Source organism: Tyto alba, unplaced genomic scaffold (assembly GCF_018691265.1).
Source record: "Tyto alba isolate M040663 unplaced genomic scaffold, T.alba_DEE_v4.0 Super-Scaffold_38, whole genome shotgun sequence".
Taxonomy (NCBI): domain Eukaryota; kingdom Metazoa; phylum Chordata; class Aves; order Strigiformes; family Tytonidae; genus Tyto; species Tyto alba.
In genome coordinates, this window is record NW_024881313.1 from 19,330,946 (window position 1) to 19,354,031 (window position 23,086).

At 39.6% G+C, this 23,086-nt stretch overlaps 1 protein-coding gene across 1 annotated transcript in view; it reads right to left on the minus strand.

Annotated features, from left to right (window-relative positions):
* Positions 1 to 1,340: 1,340 nt before the first annotated feature.
* The window catches only part of ST8SIA6 (ST8 alpha-N-acetyl-neuraminide alpha-2,8-sialyltransferase 6), a 46,523-nt gene continuing 24,777 nt past the window's right edge, over positions 1,341 to 23,086 (minus strand). The window contains exons 5-10 of the mRNA XM_032991605.2: positions 21,659 to 21,803; positions 19,295 to 19,407; positions 17,919 to 18,011; positions 15,406 to 15,878; positions 3,246 to 11,075; positions 1,341 to 1,662 (exon numbers count right to left, since the gene is read on the minus strand). Coding sequence (XP_032847496.2) covers positions 15,410 to 15,878; positions 17,919 to 18,011; positions 19,295 to 19,407; positions 21,659 to 21,803 — 820 coding nt within the window. The 3' untranslated portion in view covers positions 1,341 to 1,662; positions 3,246 to 11,075; positions 15,406 to 15,409. The remainder of the gene's footprint in view (positions 1,663 to 3,245; positions 11,076 to 15,405; positions 15,879 to 17,918; positions 18,012 to 19,294; positions 19,408 to 21,658; positions 21,804 to 23,086) is intronic.

The window sequence follows — 23,086 nt, forward strand, 5'->3', positions numbered from 1 at the left end:
CTGCGCTGGGACACAATCCTCTCCTTTTTCTTTTCCCCTGGTCTGAGGTCACTTTGCAGTGATCTTCCATCTCAGCTGATCTCTTGCTGTCTGACTTTTGAAATTAATATCCTCAGCAAATCATTCAGCTCCCGCGGAGCACGTACAACACAATCAGTATAATTACTTCATGTCACACTTCGGTTGTCACTTCACTTTAATGGACTGCAAGGAAGATGAACTTGAAAAGTGCTCTAAGTTAATGTTCTTAGAGTTTCTATTTTAGACTATTCTGAAAGATGATAAATATATTCAGAAAAAGAGATTTAATCCTAGAAATTATTATCTATATTAGAGCAGAGTGAATAGAGCCAACAGAGTTCAGAGCTGTATGACTAAGGCACTGTCAAAAACATTCAATATAGATACGGAAAGGGTAGGACAGGAATGATGGGTCTGATTTAATTAGTGTAGCTGTTTATGATGTAGAAATTTATATATGAAGTAGTCACCCTGAATATGAAGTAGCATCCTGTACTAATGGACTATGGAGCTTAGCATACAAGTCACCCTACTTTGAATTGGAGACTGTGGTTGGTGAGATGAATCTCAGGCTATTTCCTTCTGCCACCTCGCTCAGATTTACAGTAAGGTGAGATGCCCAAGGACACCAGTAGACCTGTGTCACAGTGCTAGATCTGCCTCCCACACCAGCCCATTCAGTGCTTCAACATGTGTGGCTTTCTAAAAGCAAGTTATTTTAAACCAGCATTTGACAGAGAACTGTGTATTCGATGTCAGAGTACTCTAATCTCCCATTTTACGTCACTGTCTCTGACACTTAATAATCACACTTCACAACATTTCTTCATGATGTAACATGCACAAGCATATCCAGCGTACCTTAAATCTTGTTTCTTCTATCCCAAAGCCTCAGAGAATATCATTGTCTTTTTGGATCCAGCTTTGAAACCTTCCCTGAGAGCATAACAACTCTGTATTTTGGAAAAGTAGAACCAATTAATTTAAAATCCAGCTAGGGTAGGAGTCCTTTTGCTCCTCTTTTATATCACAATCCAGCTTTAGGACATTTACCAAGGCAGCATGCCACCCAGCTCAACCCCTTCCTCTCCTAAGGGGGACACAGATCCATCATTCCTGCCCTCCTGGCAGGAGTCCTTGGCACCCAGCTGCCAGCGGGGTGGGGTGGGGGTTGGTGGCAGGCCCCCAGGCAGGAGCTGTGCCTGTGTTCTGGTAAAGCACGGGGCTGCAGCCCACTCCCACAGTCCTGCCTGGGCTCACAGCAGGCTTTGCACAATGCATATTGTTCAAAGCACAGTACCAGTTTTAGACAGCCAGTTCAAATTGAGGGACCTTTACTGAGTGTTTTTACTCTGTTAAATCTCCACACATAATACAAGAGCAATTTTTGTCCTTACAAAGGAGATTAAAAGCTAAAAAGAAAGAACTAACACCCCTGCAGGTTTGGAGTTTCACAAGCAGTACTGTGCTTAGAATTCAGTTGGAATATTTTTGCCCTAAAAGTCTCTCGAAATACCTAGTAAAGTAATTTCGAAGATGAAAGTTATTCCATTTCTTTTTCCCAGCACATCCAGCATTTCTTCCTCCAAGGACAGCGGCAGGACGTGAGCTTCTGGACTAATTCAGCTGTGCTTCCCTGTGCTGCAGAAAACAGACAGCATTTTAAATTCTGTCCTCGCTGGGCTCTCTCTTTTTAAGCTTACATGATAAAAGAGTTTCATCTGCATTTATATACTTAAGAGCTAATGCTTTCATTATTGTGTTTCCATTAATCAGACGGTTCCATCTATAAGTCTGCACAGGCTGTGAGACTTTAACGTTCCTATTCACTATTAACTGGACTAACCCAGTGCCCTTATGTTGTAACATCTTCACATGACACTTTTTTGACTAGCAGTATTTTGAGGCAGGAGAAAAACCTAACCTACTCTTGGACAATCTTGTTGGTACTGGGAAAATTCCTTCTACCCCCAGTGACCATGTGCTTCCCGTAGCAGCAATGCCATCTTCATGGGAAATGCTCTGCCCCTCAGAGGATGGCTTGTGCTCGGTGTGATCCAGAGGCACCACAACTGTTTGACAGGCCTAACCTCAGTACATAACCACTTCCCTCCTGCTGTCCTCTTGCGCAGACACCTTTTCCCAGGCTGCTCCCCTTCTAAGCAGGGGATGAGCAAAAGGCCACACTTCGTCTGGGGCAGCACTTATTCTGTACCTGGACCACGCAGTTCTAATCACCAGGCAGTGCTGCTCTTTCAACATTTAGTTGTTCATCAGCTAAATATTTGAGATGGCTAATCTCACTGTAAGCCACTTACTTTCCACAGCAGAAATCACACTTCTGCTTTAGAAACTGCTCCAATTATGAGGACACATTTGCATCTGCATCACTTATATATACAATTTCAGCTGTCAGCACAGCAAACACAAGAAACCTATTGGTTTTCATCATCTGTGAAAGACTCACACAGTATGGGAAGGATGGAGGCCACAAAGATCCAGATCTTAATCGTTGGACAGCAGCCACTTGGTGGTCCTTGAGGCCAAATAAAACCTTTCAGTTCTAATCCTCTGTTCCGGCTGCAGTAAAATTTGGCAATTGCAGTTCAGTCCCTAGAGGGCCCTAAAGGATAATAGTCCACATCACAGAACAGCTGCATGTACATATTTGACCTGATTTGGAGAAGTCACAGTAAGCAGCACAGAAGCTACATGGCCACCTTCTGGCCCAAAATAAAAAGTAAATGCTTTGAGGAAAAATGCTTTCTCTGAAATTCATCTGTTTGAAATTTGATCACTACAAGTATCTGTGTATGTCACCAAAACCTACATGAAGAAAACCACATAAGCCACTAAAGCATGTCTAGAGGTCTACTAGATACACATCTACTAGACATGTATTCTTGGTCAGTATTTTGTGTGAAAAACTTTTGCATCAGTGGTTTTAACATTTTCAATTAACCACTGTTTCCAAAGTTCTCTGTTATTTTTAGAGTTAGTTTTCAAATTTAATAGCTATTTTTATAGGAAAATGGTGACAATTTTTGTTTCTTGCTTGATTTTAAATCAGTAAAAAATTAAAAAAAAATTTCAAGTCATTAGAAGTAACAAAAGAAGATGGTTAACTATGTTACCATACAAGAACATAAAATACTGAAATTACAAGAAGGTGTTATTTAAGCAATATATATTTATACACGCACCAATGCCCCAACCCCCCATACCTGTTTTTAAGCACAGCTTGCCTTCTTCCTTGTACAATTTTAAGGAACTGCCCATCTTTCTACTGTCAGTTGCTAACGCTGCTGTAGAGGAATCAGACTAATGTATTTTCTATTCTGCTGTGCCTCAGAAGACATTTTTGATTGTTAAGTCTCAGGAATTCAAAAAAGAAAAAAAAATACCATTATGCCTAATAAGTCTTTATTTCCAAACATAAATTGCAAAAATATTCTATTACAGAACAGGTAACAAGTGCAGAATTCTAAATATGCATTATAACAGTGAAACCATTGCATCCTTGACAAAAAATCATTAGGCACTTAAAACATGAAAACAAAGTACAAATTAAATCAGCCATAACAGATGACTCAGCAATACAAATTCATCTTGGTTTTCTGTAATAAAAGCACACACAGAGTTGAGGGGCTTTCCATGCCTCCTCCTAAATTCTGCGCAGAGACACTTCTATGTTACACTGCACACATTCTACTCAGACAATACCAAGTTCACATCTGAAAATATAAGTAAGTTCAGCAGTGAAAGAATTCGAGAGAACCTTTCTGGAGACAGCAGTAGCAGAGCCTACACTAGCAGCTTCACACAGAGCTTGGCGCATGTGGAGGAGCACAATTATACCAGCTCCAAGGGGGATAAACTCTGCTTCAACAGTTGCATTGAAAAGAATGGAACCAAAATGAATGCAAACAATACACATTATAAGAGACAATGAAACCTCCGGGCAAAAGCTATCATGGAAACTTTATGGAATTACATTTTGACACATGGAACAATCTCTGGAAAGACCACACATTTGCCATCCCTTAGGAGCAGCCTTCTGTAGAACCTCTCAATTTGCCTATCTTCTCACTTGCAGATCTTGAACTAAATCAGAATCAGAGGTGGCCTCTCAGACCTACCTTAGAAAAGTAAATCTAAGAAGCAAGTGTCCAAATGACTAACGAAAATACCCTTCTAGAAATAAGTCAGACACACTTATCTTGGGTTGTATCACTGATTTTTATGTAACTTCCTCCACCGTTTACTCTTGTAGCATAAAATATAATGAATATTTTAAATTATTTTAATTGGATAGTCAAAGAAAATAATATTAAGAATATTAACATATAGAATGCATATGAAGCTACCATATAAAATGTGCATATAAAACATGCAGAAATGTCAGATGTTATACTTCAGTTTCACAAGAATTTAAGAATGGGCTTGTACCATAAGCACTAACAATAAATACACCAAGAAGGAGTTTTTAGGGAATCACCTCACAGCTGCGTCAACATCTGAGAAGCATAGCAGGTTGCTGAACTAGAGACTTGCTGTGAAGAATCTCCTCTCATCAGGGAATAAAGTGAATAGTGAGGAATTTAAAATCGGCAATATTGTCTTAGGCTAGACTATCCTGTCACAACCATTAGCATGATTTATTCCGATGGCCTCTTGCCCTGATACCACGAATTCATGGTGGGATCTTTAAATACTTCTATCATGCAATTGTCTGAGTTTTCTCCCTCACTGGAGAAAAGAGGGATTAAAAAAAGACAAGCACAGAAGTACTAGGTGCAGCAACAAACACTGATGTATTGCTGAAGCTACATCAGGATTTAGCAAAAGACAGATTTGACTGTTTATTTGATGGCAACATGAAGATGCCACTCCTTGTATTTAACAGCCAGACTGTCTTCATCCTTAAACCAGTATTTGCCAACACCTGTCACTGAACAGCAGTTATTGCTCACACAGAGGGATGTGAGCTCAGTCAATTAACACACATCACAGTACTAAGTTTACCCCTCGGTCTACGGCAAAGCCAAGCTGGTGTATTCCCATCGTGTTAAGCTCTTGTTGTATTGCTTGAATTTGCTCAGCACCGAAAGCATTGTGACAGGCTGCTACCCCAGCTGGACCAGTGCACAGTAACCCAGGGTCAGTCCCCTGATGAGCTGGTGTTCCCAGAATAGGAAGATATTCCAAAATGCAACTTCATGAAAGGAAACCACTAAATAACAGCAATAGGTCCTTTGTTTAGTGTCATGCTACAGACCGTTTCATGTTCTACTTGACCATTAAGATAATTTAGAGCCAATTAAGAAATATTTTATGAAAATCTAGAACAAAGCTTAATAAATACAAATTTGTCCACTCATTGTGCATTGTAGCTGAAAGGCCCAAATGATTTCTCCAGAGTACTCAGAGATCATCAGCCTTTGAAACCTGGCTGTCCAGAAACTCATAGAAAGATGATGTTCCTGCCTAAAATGGCAGAATTAAAAATCAAGAGAGCCAGGCTTTATATAGTAAATACACATCCCTTTGTCACCATTCTTGGGCAGCAGACCTAAAGATGAAAGAATTCAGCTGCTGAAGTACCACAAGATGAAGGATTACCTGGCTGTGATATTTTGACCTAGATACACTTAACTAACAAGCTCATGTGTAAGAAGTCTACTGCTTCAAGGCATGCAATAAGTGGCTATCAGCTGTTTGAAATAAAGCTGCTTCAGAATAAAGCACTCCACAGAACATTCCTTGGGCTTGATCTCACACAGACTCCTGTACACAAGTGGACATGTGCTTTGTGGAACCGAGAGTCCCTGGAAGAGCTACTGCATGGATGTTCAGGACCTCTTTCTACAGAACTGTCACATGAGAGCAAGTGACAGGAAACAAAAAGATCTCCAGGCCAAACATCTTTTAAACCTAGATTACCATGTCAGCCTGTAGCTCCACCATGGAGTCTGTGCAGGCTCAAGGTCTCATTGATCAATGAATCCAGACCAACTAACTGATCCAGATACCTGCACTGGATAAAAATCAAATAAAACATAACAACAGAAATATTTTGCTTGTAATTTGGGGAGCCCACAGAAGGTGCTAGGTCACCTAGATCATTTAGTTTCTTTTCCTGAATCACACAAGACAGAGAATTTCATCTTGACTCAAGCATGGTAATATGTCAGACATCTCACTACTGTACAAAGGAAAGAGAATCAAAGTGAGATTAACTGGTCTCAAAACTGCCAGAGCTTGCACAGCTCTGTTCTCTGCAGATGCTGTTTGAGATGCTGGGATCAGCAGACACTGAAAGCACAGGCGCAGTGAATAACGAGCAAGTTTATGCAAGTTTACTGTCAGTGAACTGAGAAATAGTATTTACAGTCAAAGAGGTTTTTTTATAGCTATCATTTCTGAGCCTGCTGGTGGTGAACAGCTTTTAAAAATTACTGTAATGGGAAAGAGAAGGGGGAGAAATGCCTAGAGTCCTTACATGCCTGCTGTCACCATGGGGAGAGACATGGTCCTGCCCACCAGAGCAGCCACCATGCTGCAATCCCCCCTTGCAGGAGCCCATCTCTCCTCTCTGACCAGGGATGCCTCCAGAGATGTCACCTTCCTGGCTTGACCAAGGTTTCAGGGGACCACTGGGCCTGTCCAACAGCCGTCAGATAGCAAATGGCCCCTGTTGTGTCCCCATGGTCCCACCTGCATGGTCTCACCCCTCCTTTGCTTTGACTCTGAATTTCCCCTGGCTCTGCTGGCATTAACCAATTTTCTCTTTTTGTTGCCACATTAGGTTTTTTGCCAGCTCAGTATCCCAAAACAGCTCAGTGCAGGATCAGATAGGAGCCAGATATGGCATGAAGGAAGGGGTACAGTGCAAGAATGAGAACAGGACTGTCTAGCCAGTCATTACAGCTTAAGTCACTGCGGAGCTACAGCCCAAACTCAGCACCTCCAGTTAGGCAATGTGAATGTCCTACCATGCTACCTTCCTTGAGATGTAAACCCAGCCATTTAAAGTATGTTTTGCTATGCTGCAGGCATAGCAGCGTTTGATTCACAGCCTTACAAACTCCCCAATAGACACCAAACAGCACTACATAACGCCTCACAGGGGGAAGAGAAATAACCAACTCAAGGCAGCACTAGGTCCTAAAGGAAGATGCAACATTAAAGATTCAGAGGAGAAAAAGAAATAAAAGCAGCCAAGCAGGCTTTAATCTAATGATGCTGTGAAGCAGTCATATGCAAGGACACTGTCAGCTTCTGCAAAGATACAGTGGAACTATTAGCACATTGTCAGTGTTTCTATCTTTAGAAAACTATTTAATCTCAATATTCATTCCACAGCATGTGACAGCATTGGAGGCCCACAAACCCTAAAAGTGATTATTCTTCATGTGAAGTAGAAGGAACTCAAAAGCCCTTTCTAACCTTTGGTCAAGAATTCTTAATCAAAACTGTACTTGTGTCAGTCTTGCAAAAGTGTCATAAACATTCTCAGCCAGGTACAAAACCCATTTATTCGTCATTAACTTGGCACAGATATAAAATAAATGAGTAATCACAGATGGAAAATAAACGAGAAATTATTTATTTGGCTAACCGAGAAAACCTCCCTTCCCACAGTGAGTGTACTTCAGCAAGTCTTGATCAATCTAACTATCCTGTCACACAGAAACACCACTATTAGCTTGCCCAGCCTGTGCACAAATTAAGACAACCTAGCCACCAAGCACATATCAGCAATAGCTATAATAAAGCCGACTACAAGGTCTGCGCTCCTGTGAAGTGGATGCAACTAACATCTCCTAATAACTTCATGTCTAGAGTAAGGCCTGAGAAAGCTACATTAAAAATAGGTTCCTAATCTAAAGTCTAATAGAGTGTATTTTTATTCTACGAGGAGTTAAGAGTATTTGCAGGAAAGGGTAGGAAAGGTCAACAATTCCTTGATGCATTTCTTGTCAGTCCTGTGCTCCACACAAATCACTGAGAGCTCTGAGAGCATTAAGGATCAGGTCTTCAGGTCAAAGGCAAGTTTAAACTTCGCTAAAACAGCGTTAAAAAGTCAAAGTGTCTGTCCATGTTACAGAGCTTTCCATTTGCTCTCAGTTGTGAGCGCCACATCACACTCCTTCAGTTAAGACCTATTTTCATCAAGGAAACTAGGATAGGTTTCTTCTTTTCAGCTAAACCTCTCTCAAAACCTCCCCAATAACCTTTCCAGTTACTAATACATGTATATTATAAATAACATAACTGCATAGAAATAGTCCAGACACACAGCAACTTCATCTCTTTATGGTATGTCTTGGTACAGTGTATACATTCATTCACTGACATAATGCAATACAGTGCTAACTAACAAATGCTTTTGAAAAAAAGTTGCTTCTCCACTGCTAATAAATTTTTCTCCTCTCCACATTTTCTATTTACACACAACCAGGTTTTGCCACTTTACTCATGCTGAGTAATTAATTAATTGAATTTAATCTGAGCAATGAACGATACCCTTTGCATCATCCTTACCTACACACAAAGCACTTGCAATTGTTCTGGATACAATGCAAGATCCTCTCAATCTCTAAAAGATTTTTCCAAGTCAGACCATGTAGCTGCTACACAGCCAAGATCATCTCATCGCACTACACTAGACTGGAGTAAGTTAGAGTCCTTGCCTGAACACGGGTGCGTCTTTGTCTCTCTGGATGAAATACGACGTGTTTCTCCACAACCTAGGCTGTTTGCATCACCCAAAGGACAACTACATCAATTTGCACAGCCTCCAGCTACAAACACTCAGGGACAGTCTGCATGAGTGATTTATGACATAGGAGGAGCTCTTTTGGGAGCAAGTGTGTCTTGGAGCTACAACTAGGCTCTTGCAGTAGGCAGTCATCCATAACACTTGTAACACGGATGCAGGGTCTTGCAGCAGCCAGCTCTCTGCACAAGAGCAGCAGATGCCTGTGGCCAGAAACTGGCACAATTTTCACTAGTTGCGAAGACAAAATGTGAAGTTGTGGTGCTGGAACCATAACAGATCACAGTAAATCAAACTGTTGTGCTCGCCTCTTTCAGTTGCCAGCTGGTAACACAGATGCACCCATCGACTCAGTTCTAATGTACTTGTTTCTGTTAAAAGCCCTACTGATATTCACAGGTCCACTCGCGTATTAGTGGTGTCATTCAATGCTCCAAAGTACTATCTATTTTTAAAAAACCTTATTTTCAAAAATTTACTGTATTGCTGATATATGTAGCCAGAATTTATGGACACTTCTGCTTGAGTAGGAGTAGTATTGGAATCTGCTACCATTTTCTTGGAAATGGATCAAGATACTGAATGTGTCTCAACTAACAGACCTGGAACCCTAATGATTGATTCTAATACTGCTGCAAGGTAAGCTTTCAAATATTACATCAATATAGAAATGCTTTTATGAAGTATCCCTTCAAAAGTTTTTTTGAAACTTATTTTATAAGGTTTAATTCATTTAAGTAGGACTTTTTTTGCAGATATAAGCCTCAATGAGTCGAATATTGAATGCTCTTTAAATCAGTTGATTGGGGATTTAATGCTACAGTGGCAAAAGGAATCTTAGTAAACAAAATACCCGATGGTATCTGACTGTAAAAGAAGGACACTCTATCTATGAACTGATCATTCAATAGACTCTCAGAAAAGCCACTGAGACCTTCCAACAGAAACTGGTTATTAAAAAATTGTTGTTGTTGGGGTTCTTGTTTTTGTTTCTTCTCCTGCAGTAAAACATATAAGCAATAACATACAAGCAGCCATAGCTAGGGCAACAACTCCTTGTTGTAGCTCCTCTAAATGTTAATGGGATTCTTTCCATTGGGCTGGTATTTCACTTTCTCTTGTTGCAGGATGCTCCAGGTATTCCTGGACCATATGGAAACTTAAAGCACAAGAACTGCATGGGTTTTAAATTAAGTGACTCCAAGTTCTTCTCTCTGGTATAGAAGAAGAGCTTGGGGTTGGTTGCAAAGGAAACATTCTTATACTAATGCTTAGTGCAGTTTCCTTCTCTGTAGTCATATATTGATATGAGCTATGCTAGGTGAAAAAGAAATAGAAGAAACGGTAGGTTTGGTACCTATCGTTTATCTAATGAATGGTCCCTCTCTTATGTCAGCTGAGATACAGAGCTGGGATTGCAGGAATGTGTGCAAAGTCATGCCCCATCAGGACTCTGGGGATTGCAGCATGGAACCTAGTTTATTGTCCTCATCCTCTGAACTGGACCTCAGACAGGAACACAAAGAAGAAGAAAGGTTTAAAAACAATTATACAGCTGTGGTCCTTCAAACCCTTGTTCACAAAATTAACATAATTCACATGAGTGATCCCATTAAATCCACAGCATTATCTATTGCCCACAAAATGAAAGCCCATTAAATCCACAGCATTATCTATTGCTCACAAAATGAAAGCCCATAAACCACTTGACTATCTCTAACCTGAGGGATTTTTCTCATTTGTGCACCCTGGGACAAACTAAGAATTACATGGTTCTGAATGAATTTCTCCTCTGTAGCTCTTCTCATCACCTTTCTCATACAGAAAAATGCTAGTGTTTACAGGATCAAGTTCTTAATTGAAAATGTTCACTGCCAGCTCATGAAGCTACCATACAGAGACAACTGCCTGTATTGCGTGATATTAACAAAACCAGAGATCTTATTTTAAAATATTTTAATGATACTTCAAGAAGCAAAACATAATGAATGTCACATATTGCCACCATCTCGAGATTGTGCTTTGCTACAATTAAACCAATAGCCAGGAGTTTCAGAATTTCTCAAATAATGTTATATTGTGTTTTAAAAAATGATTACTGAAAAATCAGAAATGTAGCAGTCACTGTGAAAAAAATCACTTCCTTTTCTCCCCAAGTGTAAAATATTTCTCTATTGTACTAACGCAGTTTAATGCTCACAAAATCACATCAGATCAAATCCAACACCGAACTGCTGACATACACACAAATTGTCTCCTTAGGATCATCACCCTGGAATTAAAACAATAAAATATGTTATTGATATTTCTTGTATAGTAGGAAAACTGCTTGCTATATTCAAAATAAGCCAACAGCTTCGTCGCCTGTGCATGCATTTCACCTGCATCTGTTTTTTTATCCTTATTTCAGACTGGGAGTCTGTGACATTTATAATACAATATCATAGGCCCACAAAATTCTCCTGGGTAAGCTGAACTGCTAATGCCTGATCTAGCTTGAGCATCTGCTCTTTCTAAAGGAGGACTCCTTCATCTGAATACCCCCAGAACTGCTCACACACCCCACCTGCACCACCCTCTACAGGCTTCCTAAGCTAACCAAGGCTAATCAGTATCTCCACGGGACACATCCACTGCCAATCTGAATATGGATATGTTTTAAATTATATTATCTTAATCGTATTTTGAAAGAGTTAGAGATTTAAATTTTTCTGTTTCTTCAACAGGCTAGTTCTTCTGTGGAAAAACCAAACCAAACCAAACCAAACTCTTCTAGATCTGTAAATACCTTTTCATTTGATTTGAAATCTAACATAAATACTAATTTGATTTAATCTGTATTTTTTTATGCTGGCAGGTTTTAACTAAACCAGAAGCAACTTATTTCCACTTGTTTCACTACTGACACTATTCTTAATGATTATACTTATCTAGTGACTGAACACGTGAGCAAAGTGTGTGGTTAAAAACCCTACCGCATGAGTATTAAAGCGGAAGACTTTTCTTTTAGTGTTGTATACATCTAATAATTCCATGCTGGATATTTGCCCAAGTCAAGGATAGCCTGAAATTTGGCTGCCTGACAGGAATCCAGAGGTGTCCTTATTTTCAAATGTGGTATCATTTTTCTCAAGGTAATTAAAAGTGAATTGTGGGGCAGTTCGTATTTCTCTAGCTACACTGAGTCACCACAAGCATAAAAGAGTTTCAGTGGAATTTAAGCTCATGTTGGTATCCTACTGTTATAAATAGGTTATTTATAACAGTATTTATCACTTATTTGTATTGCACCAACTTTTGAGATTAAAAAAAGATCACATGCTGTCAGAGTTTGGAACAAAATAATTCTCTTTGATGTTAAGCAAATTGTTGAGCAAATAAGCAGGCAGCCCCCTGTTTTACAGGACGTGCTCTGCTAGCTCCACCCTGAGTGGAGGGCTACACTGCTCTTCTCTCTGTCAGGAACAGATGGCTTTTAATCATCTGGTTGGAATGAAAAAGCCCAATCCCAATTTTTACTTTCCAGGTAAGATACACTCACACTTAGCTGAAGGTTCAGCAGTTCTTACTCCCTAGCCACCAGCACACCCCTGGCTCAAGCTCTCCTCCTTCAGTCCTTCTGCTCGGATGACTGAGCACTATTCTCTTTCCCAAGCTCAGAGATTCTCAGTTTCGTTCATTCTTTCTATGTTTTCTTCTGTTGACTGACTCCCGTGAGCAGCTGCTTAATGTTACTGTGTTGTATGTCAAAGCAACACACATTAATCTGCTGTGCTGTCTCTTTCTAGCAAACAGAAAACCTGATGGATTCTTGGTCAGACAGAACTTGCATTTTAACCAGGCTTCTAGACAATCAAATTTTTGCCAGTCTGAGTAATTTATCACCTGACAATTTTTCTAATCAGATTTTTCTGTCTATTTTTAGATATGAACCAGGCCATTTCCACTCCTCGAACATACGTTTACTTGAAGCTAATGACATGCCCTTCAGGCCTATCAGGTTAAATCAACAAACAAACAAGACTTCCTTCAGCTGCAGGGCCATACGAAAAGTTATTTGGTAATTTAATACAAAATAATAAAGATCATTATTTCAATTACAGTGCAAGATCTTGTTGATACCTCATTTTCCATTTACCATCTGTGACAGGCACGCATCTACTTTAGTGAAGACATGTACTTGTCTGTTGAGCATAATCATAAAGGTGCAGGAGCGGATATTAAGGCAGATGGAGTTTCCCACATTGTTCAGCACCAGCTCTACAGGGCTCTCATATCTGACAATTCTCTCTATACAATAAGAAAAGTTCACCTTTACAATGGCAAGGATGGTGCTCAGGAGCAATACTGCCAAAATGACTCACTGGGATGCAGTCAAGCTCTCCCTATACTGTTCCAGAACCTGCTACCTGCTTGCAATATAGCTGCTTGCTGCAGAACATGTTGCTTCACTTCTCATTTACAGGAGCAAACTTTTGTGGCCCAGGAATGTGTGAGGGAAGTTCTGCCTGAGGCTTCTGTGGGCACCCAGCGGTGTAAGGAAGCTTCAGCTACCCACTAACAGGGAAGAGCATAGAGCAGGGAGAATACCATAAGAGGGAAATTGAAAAGAGAAAGGAGATTGTTCAGTTTTTAGAAAAGGTCATCTTTAGTGAAATATACTCATAGAATTTCAATTATCTCTAATAGCTGATAATAGTAGCAGAATGGTGGCTCATACTGAAAGCATTTAATTTATTTGCTTTTAAAGGGCTAACTTTTCTATTTGTAAATATAAGTGTAAATTAGGGCAGCACAACTTATCCTTCTGGTTGTTTTTTTCTTTACAGCCTATTTTGCAAATTTGGCCACAGAAGTGATTTTCAGTCTGTCAAGCATGGACAGCATTTAATTAACCCATCCAGATGCTTAAACATTTTTGTGGTTTCTATGTGCTTCTCTCTAGATTAAATATTCATAAAGAGCTGCCTTTCATTTCCTTAGCTGCTGTAGTTACTACAATTAAAATTACATGGTATGTCTCCAGCGATTTATATTATAGGAAGAATAAATACAATGGAAACTGCAGGGTATAAACAGCTTAGCCACTAAGAAAAATACATTATGTATTTCTTAACCTTTCCAATATGCTGCAACTTTTTACAAGCAAAAAAGCATACCTTAGCTACAAGAAACTGCATATACATACACCTCCTCCTAGGTAATCTCCTGCCATGGACTAGGAGAATGGATTCACTAGATGGCTTCTAGGTCCCTTCTCACATGTTTTATATTATTCAAATAATATATGAAAGCAGTTTATTTTTCTATTTCTTCAAATAAACTGAAACTGAGTAAAACTGCGTCTTCTTGGTACTAACAATCTGCCAGTTTAAAATTTAGAAGTCTCTGATGATGAATCAAGTGTGAATGTATCTTTGATAGCGTGTTTTCTAAATACCATCAAAGGATATTTTAAAATACATTTCACAATCTAGCCAGAAGAAAAGCACTAAGCTTTTGACCTTAAAATTTCTGACTTGAACAAGCCGATGTTATTTTGATGCATTTAATTTGAGTAATACAGTCATGAGACTGCATCAGTCCAGTTAAAGCATATTGTATACAATGTTAGTTCCACCGTGAATTTCACTTATATTAACTTGAAGCCCCTGGAAAAACAGAGTTCTACGAAAGGCAAATCTGACAATATTATTGTGAGTTAGGGAATTTCTGAGTTAGCTTAAAAGATGAAGTATTCATAGAAATTGGTCTTATTTTGTCAACAGGGCAAATCAAGATTGAAAACATGCAGACAAATCTTTTCAAAGTCATCTGTAATCTGTACAAGGCAAAGTGGCTCAAGGTCAGACACCAGACTCTGCATTTTTCAGAGGCAATAAACAGAAGGTAGAGGTCCAAGCAGGATGGGACAGTTAGGAAGGACAGAGGAAAGGGAATGACACTTCATTTGATATTTGTAACTCCCAGATTCCGACCTGCCTCGAGTTCAAATCCTCAGCAAAATCTGCTGTAGTGTATGGCAGCTTCCTCACTGCTGTCCACCTGCTGTTCAGCAGCCCAGGGCTAAGAGAAAATACTTCTCTAAACTTATCTTTACTTAATGAGAACAAGGGCACCTCTGCATGCTAATCCGTCATGGGGCAATCTTAATCATTATTTTGGCCTCTGTATACATCTGGAAAGGCAGTGTCAGGATTAGGTGTTTTCTCTTGTAGATCACAGTATGTGACTGCCTTTAATAAAGCAATTCACAAAGGAGGCTGGTTTATGGTAATTGATACCAAACCAAACATAGGTTAGTAGAGACATATATCTGAGATAAGGAGGCACTACTGATTGGCTGTGAATTATGCTGATAATGTGTACCTAGCTATGCTCCCTATTTAAAGTTCACAATTAGAAAACATTTCTCAACTTTGTGGTACATTATATTTATTCAGAAAACTCCAACCTTTCACTTATTTATGAACACAACTTTCACTGAGTGTAAGGTAGAAATGTCTCTCTAAGGACAAACAGACCCACACTGTTCTCAAAACAATTTTCCCTTGACACATTACTTAAATAAAGACATTTTATGTGATAAGAACATGACCTACCTTTTTAGTCTGACTCACATTTACCAAACTGCAACTTCAAAATGCCTTTGCTGTGAAGCTGAAGGATCTGGTTGTATTCTTTGGGCATTGCATGGAAACCTGGTTTAGGCAGCTGGTTGTCGTAATAATGGTGGCTGATTGGCATCTTCTCTGTGGATTTTGAGAAAGGCCAGAAGCCATAGAGCTTCACATTCTCACACAGCTCAAGAGCAGCACTAGTGATCATAAAACCAGATGACAACCGATAGGCTTTCACACCCTTAGTTCTCCAGAACTGGGCAAGGCTTTTCAGGTAAGCGGGGTGAAAAAATATTGCCCTTTGGGTTGCTTTGAATTCTTGCAGAGTGTGATATACTTTAAAAGAAGTGGCTGTGTTGCTTCTGAAGGAAAATGCTGGCAATAAAAGGAAAGCATCTCCATAGACAGCAATGTTCTCCAGAAATTCTGTCTTCTTTTCATTTAATTTGTTGTACCTGCAAAGTACAACATTTTAGGAAAAGAATGAATAGAATGTACTATTGATATAAATATTACAGACCAAAACAGCACAACTGCACTTGCATATATGAGTTTCATTTCTCTTCACAACTTGAGTAGGTTCAAACCCTCTTCTCATGCAGCACTTCAAGAGAAAGGACAGCAGCCACTGCCATTTCCATTCAAAACCCTCATGGAGGAGTTATTAGCTACCTCTTGCACAACTGAACTCATGCAAGGAGTGACACACCCCTTCTCATCCTGAAGGGGTTTAAACTTACAGCTTCTGCTTCCCAGAAAAGTGCCATTACCACCAGACTCTGAAACAAAATGAATGAGAGAGACTCAGCCCCTCCTGTAGACCCTGGGCCCCTGTGCATGCAAGAATAACACAGCCAAAACAAGCAAGCAATGCCTGAGCCTATGTCTAGGAAGAGTGGTTGAAGGGTGAACTTCTGGCCTCTACTCCAAGAATTTTCTCTGTTTCTACTCAGTGTAAAGTACATAATGAGCCTTCAGGACAGAATTCAGATCTCTGTTCTTCCTTAGCTAGAAGTCTGAAGAACTCAACCTTGTCTTGTTTTCCTTTCCAGCCCTGTAAGGTGCAGTATAGCCCAGCTCCATTAGGACCCATAAGAACTGTGCTTCTTTCCTCCAAGAGAGCTCACCTACTTTGTACACCCTGACGGACACAGTTCAAAAGCTGATTAACCTTAACAATAATAACATTCAGACTAGCCAGTACCCAAACACAGAATTAGAAACTAAAGTTAATGAAGTCAGAACAGGTCTTCTCAGAGAAGAAACAAACTTAGTTCTGGTGCCAAGTTGCTTCCCGTTCCTCCTTCAAAAGCATTTACAGTGTTCTCGGAATATTTAAATAATTATTTCTTTAAAATGCTAAAGTGCTCTCATAATCTCACTTTGTCTTCACACAGGTATAGCTCCTATTGCCTTCAGTGTAGCTCCTATTAACCCTGGTGTGGCTTAACTTGGCTAAAAAATGAGTGCAGTTGTGGCAGAACACTTTGATCAAGCCCAGACAAATCGTGCATCAGGTGCTGAATCACTGGACAAAATTTTCCTTCCTCATGTTCTTGTGTAGCCCAACTAACAGCAGTGAGCTAAATCTATTATTGGGGAAGCGATAATTAATTTTTTTTAAAGTCAAAAAGGGCTGGGTAAGCATCAAGGTAGTTAGTACCCATTTGCAAAAAAGCCAGTTCTATCCTTGAATCAATGACAAATGCCTGTTAGACATTTCTATGCTCACTGTACTTTTCCCTTCTTCCTTTAAAGGGAAAAAAAAAAAAGCTTTGTCTGATGTTGTCTATTTGACAAACACAGATATGACAGACAATAAGATACAGTAAGATCAGTAAGCAGTAAATAACATGCCACAGCAGTCTTTTTCATAGATAAGCTGCAGCTCCAGCATGCTGAAGATGTCAGATTAGTCAGCCTGGCCTTATTAGATTTTCTTTTCATCAAGAATGTGAAAAAAAAAAACTTTCCTGAGGAAAAAGTGTGTGAGCAGCTTTCATATGGATTGAGAAAATGGATTACAGAAATTGGGCCTCCATTCAGGAAACAGCCTTCATCAGAACAGCCTCTAAGAACATTACCTAAGAACGTGTGCTTGCAGTTCTACTGATAGAGTTGGACACACATTTCCAAGCTTTCCTGATTTATGATTACAATTCCTTTCTTATGCTGGGGTCATGAGGGTTTGGGGGGGGGGGAATGAAGAGGCTTGGGCTTATAATCATCAATTTTACTTTGTCATAAATTGTGGACTGGTGCCAATCAAGGCACTTGCTAATCTGAGTATTGCTGACTCTTCTGCTACAAAAAAGGCCAGTTTTAACAAATTTCTATTTAGACTGGTACATAGTTTACATGGGAACTAAATCTTAATGAAGTAATCTGCATGCACTGCTCTCTATGCTGGTATCCCAATGGATTTCCAACAAAATCTAAATCATGTCAAACAATTATACAATATTGCACAGAAATAGATTTGCAGTAGTACTTACTTCTGAGCTATGATACTCGGATTAACAGTCACAAGGTTTGTTTTATTGCCAACATCTTTGCTAATGCTTCCCGTGGTTGGAGGGAGGTTACACCTGAAATTGAGAAACATTTACTTAAACAGGTGCTCATCAAAATGCTTTACAGTTATTATTTGCAAATTCCTCTCTTGTGCAATGACACTTTCATGTCAGCTCCCAGGGATCTCTAAGCACTTTACAAATATTAAATAAGGCTTACAGCACTTCTAGTAGAAATATTTAATCTACTGTACAGATGGTTAAAATAGGGCACAGAGAGCTCATTTTCATAAATCATCTCACAAATCAGGAGTAAAGTTAAAATACCAGAACGAGCCAGTCTATGAATGCCCTGTGTTTGCTGCTAGGAAATACTGCATCTCTTGCCTAAACAATGCATTTCTTCTGAAAGTCTTCTATTATTTTCTGCTTAAAACCAGTCTGATTGATACCAGTCCCTGAGCTTGCACAGCAATGTTGACAGCTGTTCCATGAGACAACAACAGCATAACCTGCCCAACTGCAGAAACAGTGGTTTCTGTAACATGTAAAGAAAGCATTTTTTTAAAGTCAGTCATTTAGTGAGTTTAGCATCTTAATATGCAGATTTCCCACTTTTATTAAGACAGTTATCTGACTGGAAAAGCCCAAATATTAGTCAAAAGCAGGAAAGTAAATGAAATCCAGCAGACTGTGTGACTGGACATCACTGAGAGAACAACATTCACTTGGTTATTCTGTTCCATTGCAGGAACTACAAACTATGAGTCGTGTACTGAGAGAGTGAGCCAAATTATGCTCTGAGTATGCCTGGATTTCTCCACAATCTATGGAGGGAGCTGGAAAAAACTACTTAAATTAGATGCCTAATTTTTTAGCTGGCTAACAGAAAGTGAGACAAATACCATGGCAGTTAAATAACTGCATTAGTGAGCCAACTGAAGGCTAAGTAAACCCTTTGTTAAACCAGAGGTAAAGGTAAACATGTGACATAATACCAGTCTTTCTTATTTCAATTTCAGAGTTTTCTTTATTCTCTTCTCCTGATTAAAAAAAAAAAAAAAAAAAAAAAGTTCTCTCTCCTAAATGAGCAGAAATTTTCGGTTCTCAGTCACATTTCACATCACTGGCAAGCTATCTTTGCAATCATAGATCATACATGTATCTACATAGTCCTCTCTTTACTTAGGAAGTGGTGTTCTGAAATCTCCAAAACAGAAGGACTATTCTTAGAGAGGCAGAAACAAAGAATTGTCAAGGTCCTTCCTCATTGTTACAAAGTGGCATTGGCATGCTTCCAAGCTTGACAAGTTTTTAGAAGCATTGGACACCCTTCAGTAAGATGAAGCTGCTCTTACCTAAACACAAAGTCAGAACGATCGATTTCAGCTCCGCAGCTGGAATTTTTCAGGATGCCTCCATTTCCAACTACGGCACAGGTCTTGAAGTGATAGACCGAAAGAGGAGAGGACTGCAAACAAATAAAAAGCCACAGCCAATGCCTTACAAATCTTTTGATTGCTTCTTTGCGTCCTTGCAGGTTTAATCCGGTAAATCCCAGTGAAAGCATTCACCATTTAGCAGGCAGGGCTGCCAGGCCTGGACAGCCAAGAGCCAAAAATAGGCACCAATGGACTGAGAACTGCTACTTCTGTTGTCAGTACTTTGAGGGAATAACATTGGATCGTTAAAACTGGAAGAATATCTTTTAAATACACTTAACACAAAAATTATCTAGTAGTGGACTGAATCCTTGACAAGCTAAGAAACTAACTTGTTCTGAAGATAGTTTAAATTTATCCATTTTCCTTTGCACTGTAACAGACTGGGGGTTGTCACATAGTCATTGACTTTGTCAGCTAATAGAATGTAACTTTGTAAATGCTCATTACTTTGCCATCATACAATTACATTTGATGTAAAATAACGAATTTAGGGAAACCTGAAGATGCTGTAAAGAATAATCATGTACCCTGTCTTAACTCATGGTGAATGTGACAGCTAACTGAAGAGGTCACTGTTTCTGGCTGTTTACCCTCTCTACTTTTCTTGTTAGAGGTTGCTGTCTTGCAGTGGGGCAGGTGAATGGGAGCTAAGTGCATCCACTTGTGAACCAGCACAGATCACAACCTAGCAAATTAATGTAAATTCTTGGCTATTTCAGTTGACATTAATATAGTTGGCTGTTATTGCAGTGTCCCAGAAACATCTCATCTTGTTCAGTCTTTCCTGCTGTGGGAGCACTGACATTCAACAGAGAGACCAATAGCTGGGCTACTTCAACTGCAGAAACTGAACCCACTTGTAAAATAGACTCAAAACCTGCTTACACAAAGTGTTATCCTTCCTCATTCTCCCATCAGCTCTCCCAAACAGAAGCAGGAAGGGACACTGTTATAAAGAGTGTGAGGAAAGTGGCAGATATCACATTGCCTGGCAATATATTACAAAACAGTACGTTCAAATATTTTGTTCAATTCCAAAAAAGACAGTAGGAGAACACAAAGGCCAGGCAACTCTGGCAAGCTTAGCAAGTACATATGTACATAAAACATACTACTTTTTTTCTTCCGTTCAGTTTAAATTTGGAACCACTGTAACCTCTACTGCAATGCAGTTTTTAGTGATCCACACCAGCACGGTAGCTGGGATCTTACAACTCAAGAACGCCAGAGAAGGATAAGAGGGTTTACACGTGGTATTACATTTCAGAAATTAAGTATATCTCTGTGTCCCTCTTTGTCTGGTCTCCAGAGCTTGTATACTTATCGTAAGTCCTGAGCTACAAAGTCTGATTCCTTTGTTCAACCTGTGTTTCTGGCTGCAAAGGCCCCACCCCAGTGGGCAACAAAGCTGGTGAAAGGGCTGGAAGGAACGTCCTATGCGGAGCAGTTAAGGACTTTGGGCTTGTCTAGTTTGGAGAAAAGGAGGCTGAGGGGCGACCTCACTGCTCTCTACAGCTTCCTGAGGAGGGGAGGTGGAGACGGGGGTGCTGAGCTCTTCTGCCTGGTATCCAGTGACAGGACGTGTGGGAATGGTTCAAAGCTGCACCTGGGGAGGTTTAGGCTGGACATTAGGGAACATTTATTTACTGAGAGGGTGGTCAAACGCTGGAACAGGGTTTCTAGAGAGATGGTCATTGCCCTAAGCCTGTCAGTGTTTAAGAGACTTTTGGTCAATGCCCTTAACAACATGCTTTAACTTGGTCAGCCCTGAATTGGTCAGGCAGTTGGACTAGATGATTGTTGTAGGTCCCTTCCAACTAAAATTATTCTATTCTATGCTATGCTATGCTATGCTACTTAGTACCAGGTTTATCACCAAAATAGCTTTCCTAAGTTTTATGCCCAAGCCTGCACTGGAAATGGCATGGGAATACAAGAAAAATGAAATGTTGTTCCAGACTGAAATGCCTTTGAAAATGGGAATGAGAAAAGCAAGGCAAACATTCTCAGACAATTTATTCCTGAACTCAGCTGGCTGCCAAGCCAGGCTGCAACTTGTGTTCTGTAGCTCTACCTACAATCTGATCTATGATACCCTGTCCATGCCTCCACCACTGCAGAGGAAGCCTAAAAAAAAGGTCTTACAGGGTGAATGAAGAAGTGCATACAGGGGGTGAAGGGTCTCTTCCAGAGGAAGAAAAACAAAGCAGCTCTATTACTAACCCAAAATATTTATGATACTGCAATTATAATAACAGATAATGATACAGTTCTTACCACAGGCAGCATCTTAAAAATGTCCTCTGTAATGAGGATGGTCTTTTTACTGTCCACTTCATAACTCATGTTACTTCCCAGTGGGGTGTTGTTTTGAGAAGCAATAAAATTGTGAACTGCATCACAGCAGGAAGCTAATTCTGATCTGCAAAAAACCCAAACAAAACCTGCTGAAAGACTGGCAAGTAAGTAGGAGAGTGGTGGTGAACTAGATGAAGGAAAACCAGTTCTAATTAACTAAACAACAAATGGCTGTAGGAACCCTCTATAACATCATTTCCCTTGACTTGCTTTGCAGAGCAAGTCCATTTTCACAGCAAATGTTCAGAAACTAATCAGACCAAGACCTCCTTTTCTTATCCTGTTTCTCTCTCTTGGTCTCCCCTTCCCATCCAGAAAAATTGTAATCAGTCTTCTTCTTATTATTAATTGCTAAGATTATTATAGAAACACTGAGAGACTTCAGTCCCCAAAGAATTAACTGTAATTTCAATCAACACAGAATGAGTGATTGTAAGAAATTAGAAGGCTGAGGAAAGGAAGAACCAAGGAGATGAAAGGAATGGTGATGGGAAGTACTGGCTGGAGTATTTAGTGAACAGCTAGATTGTTGCAAGACAATTAATTAATAATTCATTTCTGCATCTGTTCAGCACGGTTTTCCTGTGCACAGTATCACAGATGTTACATAAAATACATCACAATTACAATTAAGGAAGATGATATCTTTGTGGTAGAGACAGACAGCCTAACTGCTCCCCAAAACACCTAGCAGAAGTCCTTAAACAGATAAGACTGCAAGGGATTCACCCAAATTTTATGTAGGAGTGAAGGCCCATCTTACAATTCCTGTTACCTCCAAATTTATAAAAATATTGTGTATCTAAACATCCTATATTATTAACAGTAAAATGAGATTAAAAGACCCATCATACCTGAAATGCTATATCTCATTTTGCTTTAAGGAACAATGTTCTCTCTGCTGGATCTAATTTTCAGACTCTAAGGCTGAAATAATCATGGCCAGCCATTATCTATCAATTGGTAGGACACAGCTATCTTATTAGGTGAGATACTAGGAGAACTACTAAGCATTTAGAGAATGTAAGTCATTGATAATGGAATTGCTTCTGGAAGAAAAACGTGTATCAGAATTAATAAGGAAGTAAAACTAAGGAAGTAAAACAGAGCCAGGGTAGTTCAGAAATGCAGTGAGAACCAGAGAATACATATTGATTAATGATATATATTCTTATGTTTCCTAAAAGTATACATGCTAAAAATTTGAAGGTAACACTAGAAAACTCTTACTTAGATCAAATCATGACACAGAATTCCACCATGCCCAAGCATCCATGCACAAAGCTCCAGCAGGAATGCTTGTAATCTGCAGACAGCAATACCCACTGGCAATATATTTAGAAATCT